The sequence below is a fragment of the Manis pentadactyla genome, chromosome 8 (assembly GCF_030020395.1).
Source record: "Manis pentadactyla isolate mManPen7 chromosome 8, mManPen7.hap1, whole genome shotgun sequence".
NCBI classification, from domain to species: Eukaryota; Metazoa; Chordata; class Mammalia; order Pholidota; family Manidae; genus Manis; species Manis pentadactyla.
Window position 1 is genome coordinate 112,763,355 of NC_080026.1, and position 9,149 is coordinate 112,772,503.

Sequence of the window (9,149 nt, forward strand, 5' to 3'; positions counted from 1 at the left end):
TTTTCTAAAGGGGTATTTGTTTTTTATAACAGGCATTTAAACAGATTAAATTGTATTCCTATGTAAGATAAATGGGGCTGAGGGGTACCCCCCTGTGTTTGGAAGGTCTAAGTCACTATGCAGACTAATAAACGTGAAATAGAATTCCCTAGTCGTGGTGTGCTTCTTTATATGGTGCTAGTGTCAGAAATACTTTTTCTCTGAACACATCAGGGACATGTTTACCTCTATTTACTTCCTAGGACCTTTCTTTGGCCAGATGCAAAATCCTATTGGACTTGAAACTTGGCTCCTCAGATATATTTATTGTCAATGAAATCAGTCATCTACGGCAGTGCTTCTCAAATTTTAAAAGGGCATTTGAATCATTGAGATCTTTTAAAAATGCAGATCCTGACTTATGGGATGGGGCCTGAGATTCTGCATTTCAAACAAGGGAATGTTGATGCTAGTCCAGGAAGGGATTTTAATATCAAGGACATAGAAGAAGCTCACACTGTTCCAAATAAAGGTTTCCTAAACTGAGGCTTCTGTGTACATGTACCATTTTAGCTTGAGCACAATGCACACAGCAGGTGCACAGGTGTTTAAAGAATGCATTCATGTGGGTAGACTCGGGGGGAAAAGAGATGTAGGAGTTAAGTATCTAGGAGAAGAGGGGATCTGGCAAAATGAAGGAGAGGTGTGTTTCCTGAGAAAGTGAATCCTTTCCTTCCTGAGGGGCATTAATGGGAAGTAGTCAAATGGTAGCGGGGTAGGATTGGAGAGATTGCTCTCTGCTAAGGTGAACCGAAATATGGTAGAACTTAGAATTAACTTGGCAAGCCTGGGAATTTGAGTACTCATGACCAAGGGAGAGGCAGTTGAGTTTTCCAGTTCTACAGGTAGAGTTCATGGTGTGAACTGTGACCCAAGAAGTAGAAGGGTTATTTTCAGGACTATAGGTTTGAAGAGATTGCTGCCGTGTTTGACTATAGGTTTGGTACACAACCGCTTTTCCCTTCATGGAGCTGATTTAAGGTGGAATAAGTAAGGGGGTAATGGATTGTCTCATGGGTAGATCATGACTGAGGGAGGGGCAGTTTTAGAGATGAAAATCCCAGCACTACCATGGATAATCTGAAGGATCCTCTGCAGTGGAGGTGGGAGTATGGAGTGGTATTTGAGAAAGAGGTTCCCTGGGTGTTGGAAGTGAAGATGGAAGGTGGGAATCCGCTGGCAGCGCGAATGGGGGCGGTTGGGAGATCTTGTGACTAAATCTAGAGAGTGTAAGGACAGCTGGAGTTTGCCGGTCCCCACATTACTCTGGAATCCCAATCCCAGCTCAAGCGCGGGAAACCGCTGCTCTTGAAAAAAGGTATGTTCAGCAGTAAACCGGCCCAAGAAGGAGTTTTCCCGCTACGGCTGAGGGTGTGGCCTCTGATGTCAGGACCCTGCCTACAAAGTGGCGGGCGGAGGGCTCCGCCCTTACCAAAATGGCGGCGCTTATGGAACCGGAAAGAGCTGATAGATTTCGCCTTGGCCCTGCCTCCGAGGACTGCCGTGGAGAGTGCCCGCCCCTTCCTGTGTGCCCCCGCACGGCGCGTTTGCGTCACGCTTGTGCGACATCACTTCTGGGTTCCCGAGTTTCTGAGTGGTGTGCGTCGGCGACCGTAGTGACGCTTATTGCCCGGAGGATGGCGGACGCCGGCTTGCGCCGCGTGGTTCCCAGCGACCTGTATCCCCTCGTGCTCGGCTTCCTGCGCGATAACCAGCTCTCTGAGGTGGCCAATAAATTCTCCAAGGCAACAGGCGCTGTGAGTCTCGGGCTTGGGGCACGCGCTGCGTTGGGATGACCACAGGGCTCCGGGCCCTGACAGGCGTAGGTCCGAGATAGGAAGGTCTGTGTGGTCCGCCAGTTCAGTGTCTGCGGGGCCTTTGTGCGGAACTCGAAGGTGACCGGAGAAATCCTGGAGTCTGGGAACCTCCGCTTGCACTAGGTCTGACCAGATAGCGCTGGGTCTTGCTGCTTTCTTTTGACGAGTTATGTAGCGGCGGCAGCGTGGGACCCTCGTGGCCCAGGTCACGTGGCTGGCGGAGTGCCGAGAGGAGAGTGCCGTGTCCCACCAGAGGCATTGGAGGCTCCTGGTTTCTTTGGGCTTCATGTGGCTGATGCAATTAGTGGCTTGACCTTAACTCTCAATCGAATTAACCCGGGACTCAAAAATAAATACAGTTGCTTTAGAAATGATGGCTGGGATTTTCCTTAGTAAAGAAAATGAGCAGGGGTAGAGGCAGGTTTTTGTTTTTAGTGACACTGAAGCAGTATTGAGCATCGTGGCCCTGTCAAGCAGCCATGGCAGTGGGCTTGAATCTGTTACTTCTCAAATGAAATAAATCTAGGTTTGGGACCAGGTTCTGCCACTTTTAAGATGTATGATCTGGGCAGCTTATGGGGATGTCATCATTCACTTTATATATAGGGTTTTTGTTAAGTTTAAGTAGCATGATATCCAAAATGGCAATCCCAGTGCCTGGTGCTGAGGAAAGACCAATGAGTGAATGCTGTTGTCATAGTTTTGGTAATTTAGAGTGTTCCAAACAAATGTACAAGGTAGATGACGAGGAGCATAGAAGGTTTGGAATATGTATCTCAAGAAAAGCAGACGTGACTGTGTGGAAGTAACTTTGAGAGAGGGTAGAGTGGTGGTCTTTAGTAGTCTTAGCCATTCTCCAAAATAGTCTTGTTCTTTATGGCAGAATCAGGCTGCACAAGTTGAGAATCAGATCAGCCTCAGAAAAGGACTTGCTTAAGCTGCAACAGCCTGCCATGTGATCTGATATAACTGTTTTGTATTGGAACTGTTTTGAATTAACTATTAGGAAGGCTGCAAAGAGTGTTTCCACAATGGGCTGAGTGCAGTTGGGCCTTTTAGAATCAGTTCTTTTTTATGTGACAAAACGAATCTTTGTGGAGGGCTTACAAAGGGCCAAATGCTAAACCCTTTGATCCTCTCAACGACTTAATAAGATATGTAGGTTTATCTTCATTTTATAGGGAAGAAATACCTTCAGAAAGACTAAGTAATGTACTCAGAGTCACACAGTAATAACTGGCAGAGCTAAGTTTCACATCTTTGCTCATCTAACTCTGAGCCTGTATTGTGTGTACAGTAATGCCTTGCCTTTTTTTTTTTTGCTTCGATTTGTATCAGTATAATTAATAGTTGAATGCAGTTCTGTACTGAATACGTAACATAGCTTTTTACCAGTCTTCTCTTGGAAGCTGGTTTCCAGTGATTTGGTTATAAAGCACATTGCAGCAAATACCTTATAAGTGTTTGTGCCCATGTTTCATGGATAAGAATATACTGCTAGGTGATACATTGCTAGAGTAAAGGGTTGCACATTTTTAAAGGCTTTGATGAGTAGGATTGACAGACGGGGGATAGGTGTTGCCAGAAACTACAGGAATAGCCCAAGGTTTTGTTATCAAACATTTGGAAATACATAAGTAGGATATTTTTCTCCTAATTTATGCGAGTAAGAGAAGTCTTGTGAAGATATACAAATACAACAGGTATAAAACAGATCAGTTTTAATGAGAAAATAACACAGAATCAAATCTCCTCTAGATTAACCAGGATAGTTTTCTTATCTAGTACTTTTTCTTTTCTCCTACAGACCCAGCAGGATGCCAATGCCTCTTCCCTCTTGGACATCTATAGCTTCTGGCTCAAGTAAGTCTCCCCTCTACCACTGTCTCTTTTCAACCTCCAAGGAGCTGGGTTGTGCTCTTCGGTTTGGGAGGGTCCTGAGTCCCCTGAAGCTGGCCTAATGTACCTCAGCAGGTCCACCAAGGCCCCAAAGCAGAAGTTACAGGCAAACGGACCAGTAACTAAGAAGACTAAGAAGAAGACTTCGTCTAGTGACAGCAGTGAGGATAGCAGTGAGGAAGAAAAAGCCCAAGGGCCTCCACCTAAGAAAGCTGGTAAGGCTGGGCAGGAAGTTGGGGTTAGTGGTTCCAGTGAAAGGGTCTGTAACCTACTTATACCACATGGCTGATTCTTACCGGGATCTATACTTTGGTTCAGCAATACCTGCCAAGCGGACCAGTCTGTCTCAGCTTCCTGGCAAGACTACAGCCAAAGCATCAGAAAGCAGCAGCAGTGAAGAATCCAGTGATGAGGAGGAGGAGGACAAAAAGAAAAAGCCTGTACAGGTTTGCAACTTTGGGAAGGAAAGGAGTTGTTTAAGGGATTGGAAAGAAGAAACCTAAAATATTGGCTTCTGTCTTGTGACCAAGGGATGCCTGTGGGTATATAACACGTGATTATAGGGAAGAAAATCTGGGGACTTTCAGAGAGGTGATAAAAGTATGAGGTCTGGAAAGGATATGTTAGGCTGAAGTTGGACTCTGAATCTAGAGGAAATACAACCCATTGTGCTTAGCTGGTGGCTTTGGTTTCTCTGGAACACTATTAAGGATTCTGAAAGTAAGAGAGTATGTTTTGTAGACAGGTGGTGGAAGCTCTAGGTAGGGAATGATAGGGACAAGGCTGATAGACCAAGTGGCTGAACTTTTTCTTAAAAATAATTTGTTACTATTTTTGTATGCTGTCCTGCTTGGTTTTCCCTCGCTCTTGCTGTTCCATTAGTCCCTAAAAAAGTAAAAGGAACTAGGAAACTGTCTACTTTAGGATGCCTTCTGGGTATCTCTAGAAGCTGTTGATTCTCATCATGTTTTCTCACAGAAGGGAGTTAAACCCCAGGCCAAGGCAGCCAAAGTTCCTCCTAAGAAGGCCAAGAGCTCTGATTCTGATTCTGATTCTGATTCTGATTCAAGCTCAGAGGATGAGGCACCGAAGAACCAGAAGCCAAAGACAACACCTGTGGCAGCTAAAGTTCAGGCTAAAGCCCTAGGCAAACCAGGTACCATTCTGTTTGCAAGAGGCCACACTGGTTGCCAGGTTTCTCTGGGACTGATGTTAAAGTTGCTCATTCAGCACAGAGTGAAATGGCATTCATTGTTGAGGTAGAGTTACTGATTAGTGCCATTTTTTAAAGTTTTTTATTAAGCAAAAAATTTCACCATTAGGGGCTAGGAACTAGAAAAATAGTCTGCAGCAAGGGAAAACTTGCTTTAAAAAATGGTATTGGTTTGGCAATCTTTAGTTGGCATCTTATGGACATTTTATATTCCCACAAATCTTAATTCTACTGTGACCTTAGATTTGTATTCTTTGTGCTTTTCCCTACCATTTCTCCCTGTAACTGCATTCTTTGGGACAAGTGAGAGTTTGAATTTTCTTCTGTAATTTTTCTGTGATAAAGGCTAGTTATGATTTATAGGAGTTGAAATGGAAGTTGGAGTACAGAACTTTAGAGGGCATATTTAAATTATTTGCATTATACCATTTTTTAAAAAGATAGTTGTGTTTTTTTAATTGGGCAGGACAGTTGTCCTTTGATGCAGTAAATCATGCAGTCTCTCCTCATGCCTGTTCTAAAGGCAAGAGAGTTGATAGATTCCTAAATTCTGAGCTGATAGAAAGGAGGTATTTTATGGTCCTTTGATGCCTTGGTACCCCTTTACACTGTTTTTTTCCCTGAGGTACACCAGCTCGGGCAGCCCCTAAAGCAGCCAATGGCAAAGCAGCTAGCAGCAGCAGTGATGACTCGGAAGAGGAGAAGGCGGTAGCCATCTCCAAGAAGGTCTGGGCCATACCTTCCCCTGAGAAGACGGGACCATGGCAGGGGATGACTTGGGTCAGCATCTCCCTGTGGTAACTTGGTTTTCTCTGTGTCTTGCAGACTGTACCTAAAAAGCAAGTTGTGGCTAAGGCTCCAGTGAAAGCGGCTGCTGCATCTACCCAGAAGAGTTCTAGCAGTGAGGACTCCTCCAGTGAGGATGAGGAGAAACAGAAAAAACCCATGAAGAAAAAACCAGGTGACTGGACATGGGACATCAAGCTGCACAACTGTGACCAGGGTCTAGTTGCAGGAGGACCTCTGCAGTCACTCTGTGGACCTCTCCACAGAGCTATTGACACGACAGCTAGCTGCTTCTAGAGAAAAGAAAAAGCCATTGAGCCTCTTGTAATCTAGACCAGAAAATGATGTGCCACCACCATGGCCACATTCTGTTGGTTAGAAGTGAAGTGAGTCACTAATTCTAGCTCACTCTTGAAGGAGATCTGAACTCCCATTTCTAGAAAGGAGTACTATCAAAGAATTTGCATATTTTAAAACCGCCACACTGTCCCTTTTAAACAGGTCCCTATAGTTCAGTTCCCCCTCCTTCTGCTTCCCCACCCAAGAAGTCCCTGGGAACCCAGATTCCCAAGAAAGCTGCAGAGAAGAAACAGGCTGTGGAGGGCACTGGGGACAGCAGCGATGAGTCTGGTAAGTCATCACCAGTGGTGAGTGGGCCTAGGGGTGTATGAGGAATAAGGAAGATGAAAATGCTTCTGTCTCCTTTGCTTTTCACTGAGGCAAGACAGGGCTAAGGCTCTGTGTGGCAAGTTGCATCCTTTTTATTGTTACTGGTTGGGTTTGAACACTGGCCCCAGCCTAATGCCATAAGTTTTCTTCAGATTCAAGTTCTGAGGAAGAAAAGAAACCCCCAGCTAAGCCAGTTGTCTCTAAAGCAACCACTAAACCAGCTCCAGCAAAGAAGGCAGCAGAGAGCTCTTCAGACAGCTCAGGTAAGGCATATGGAGGCCCTCAGAGTAGTGGGAGGTCCAGGGGCCTCACTCAGTCTGATTTGGGGAGCTGTTTTGTCCTGTGTTTAGACTCTGACAGTTCTGAGGATGAAGCTCCTGCCAGGCCAGCCAGTACCACCAAAAATGCCTCAAGTAAGCCAGCTGCCACTCTCAAGCAGGCTGCAGCTAAACCAGCTACAACTCTCAAGCAGCCTGCGGGCAGTGGCCAGAAGCCTCTGGCCAGAAAGGCTGATAGCAGTTCCAGCGAGGAGGAGAGCAGTTCTAGTGAGGAGGAGGAGGAGAAGGTGAAGAAGGCTGTGGCCGTCCCCAAGTCCAAGGTGACAGCCAAAGGAACTCCATCTTTGCCTGCCAAACAGGCCTGTCAGGGTGGTGGAGACAGCAGCTCTGATTCAGACAGTTCCAGCAGTGAGGAAGAGGAGGAAGAGAAGACTAAGTCCCCAGTTAAAAAGAAGCCACAGAAAATAGTGGGAGCTGTAGCCCTTTCTAAGCCAGCTCCCACAAAAAAAGCAGCAGCTGAGAGCAGCAGCAGTTCTTCCTCTGATGACTCCAGTGAGGAGGAGGTGAAGGAGAAGCCCAAGAGCAAGGGCACTGCAAGACCACAAGTCCCCAAGACCAATGGCACCTCTGCACTGACTGCCCAGAATGGAAAAGCAGACCGGGACAGCATCGAGGAGGAGGAAGAAAAGAATGCAGCAGGTGCAATTTCTAAGCCAGGTCTGTATCCAGAGAACCTGTCCCCCTGGGTTTGTTCCTGCATGTTAGGGTGGGATATACTCTTGAGGGATGGGTTAGAGAGAGGAGGCCGTGATTAAACTTCCAGGTAAGGCCTTCAGTGTGGGAACATGGGAGGAGGAAAAGGAAACTGGTCCCCAAAGGCTGGCTTGTTGTTCTGTAGGTTCAGCAAAGAAGCGGAAGCAGAATGAGGCTGCTAAGGAAGCAGAGACTCCTCAAGCCAAGAAGATGAAGCCCCAGACACCCAACACATTTCCAAAAAGGAAGAAAGTAAGTTGTCTTATTTTCCTGTCAGGAGCCAGCCTTTAAAGAGTAGAAAGAACAGTTTGGGATCATCTTGACAGTCTTCTGCCTAGCCTGGCACACACATACATGTGTGTAGCTCAGGAGGGCGTTTTGGTTACATGACCACAACATCTTTAATTTCCTACTTCATTCTTGTCCAGGGAGAAAAGAGGGCATCATCCCCATTCCGAAGGATCAGGGAGGAGGAAATTGAGGTGGATGCTCGAGTGGCAGACAACTCCTTTGATGCCAAGGTGAGGAGAGGGCGTGTTCACCATTCTTGAGGGGAAGGGAGGACAACTCTTGGTTTTGGCTGGTGGGAAGCTCTCTGGGTTCCTATTGCCTTAAGCAGGAAGGAGAAGGTGACAGGGCCTTGGTATCCATCTTTGTGTTAACCACCTCTCTCTACTTGCCAGCAAGGTGCAGCCGGAGACTGGGGGGAGCGAGCCAATCAGGTTCTGAAGTTCACCAAAGGCAAATCCTTCCGACACGAGAAAACCAAGAAGAAGCGGGGCAGCTATCGAGGAGGCTCCATCTCAGTCCAGGTCAATTCCATTAAGTTTGACAGCGAGTGACCTGGGCCATCTGTCATGAAACAGGGGTGATGACCTGAGACCACTTACTTTCCCCAGTGGACTCTCAGCTCTGTTAGTGGGGGGTTTTTGTGAGGACAGCAGTTTAGAATAGGTCTGAAGACACTGGATCGTAACATCCTCTGTGGTCCTTTTCTGCATTCGTAGTTTTGTACAGTTTTGTTTTTGAGTTGAGTAGCAAGGACAAGGTAACAGGAGTGGGCTTTTTTAAGATAAGTTCATTTTAGTTGTCATTCCCTTTTCCCTGTTTTGTGGAGGTCCTCATACTGAGAAATTTGTATATTTTATATTAAATCATTTCCTATTGGTTTTTGTTGTGATTTTCAGGGGTGGGTTCCCACAGATAAAGTCTTAGCTGTTGCTCAAGACATAGCAAAGGTCACACATACGAATTTCTTAATTGGAGATTCTGCCTAAGTGAGTACATGTGACCACATTTCTTCCCTCCTAACCCTCAGAGCGATGGTGAGGGGCAGTTAAGAATGGTTAATATTATATTTCTATTAAGCATGTACTAAGTACTTCATCCTCATTCATGGGGTCTAGAACTGAAGTTTTCAGCTGGCATGGACTTTTAACTACTTTTTGAGATACAATTTACCATTTTACAGGCAAAATTCTGGTGTGGTGTGAATGCTGTGGGGTCAGTCTGAATATTTTGTTTTCTGTAATTTTATCATTATATAATATTTGCAAAACATGTTTTTTAATTTGAATGCATAAGCTTTTATATTGTTCAAAGAATTTTTTCTTATTATTTGACCCTTAATAATTGAGGCCTAAATTGAGGTACTAAATTGAGGCCTGCATCTTCTCATTTTTTACATTTCAGAGA

At 45.6% G+C, this 9,149-nt stretch overlaps 1 protein-coding gene across 4 annotated transcripts; it reads left to right on the forward strand.

The window, feature by feature from the left end:
• Positions 1 to 1,592: 1,592 nt before the first annotated feature.
• On the forward strand, positions 1,593 to 8,623 carry NOLC1 (nucleolar and coiled-body phosphoprotein 1). 4 transcript variants are annotated; one of them, XM_036898793.2, is made up of 13 exons: positions 1,593 to 1,796; positions 3,664 to 3,719; positions 3,828 to 3,970; positions 4,074 to 4,201; positions 4,734 to 4,911; positions 5,594 to 5,694; positions 5,794 to 5,929; positions 6,256 to 6,384; positions 6,576 to 6,686; positions 6,774 to 7,418; positions 7,600 to 7,706; positions 7,883 to 7,975; positions 8,138 to 8,623. In XM_036898793.2, the coding sequence occupies exons 1-13, from the start codon at positions 1,677 to 1,679 to the stop codon at positions 8,294 to 8,296; spliced, it is 2,106 nt and encodes a 701-aa protein (XP_036754688.2). In that variant the 5' UTR covers positions 1,593 to 1,676; the 3' UTR covers positions 8,297 to 8,623. The 4 variants fall into 4 exon arrangements, with proteins under 4 accessions (XP_036754688.2, XP_036754690.2, XP_036754689.2 ...); XM_036898795.2 differs by having other exon boundaries at positions 5,603 to 5,694; XM_036898794.2 differs by having other exon boundaries at positions 3,831 to 3,970.
• The last annotated feature ends 526 nt before the right edge of the window (positions 8,624 to 9,149 follow it).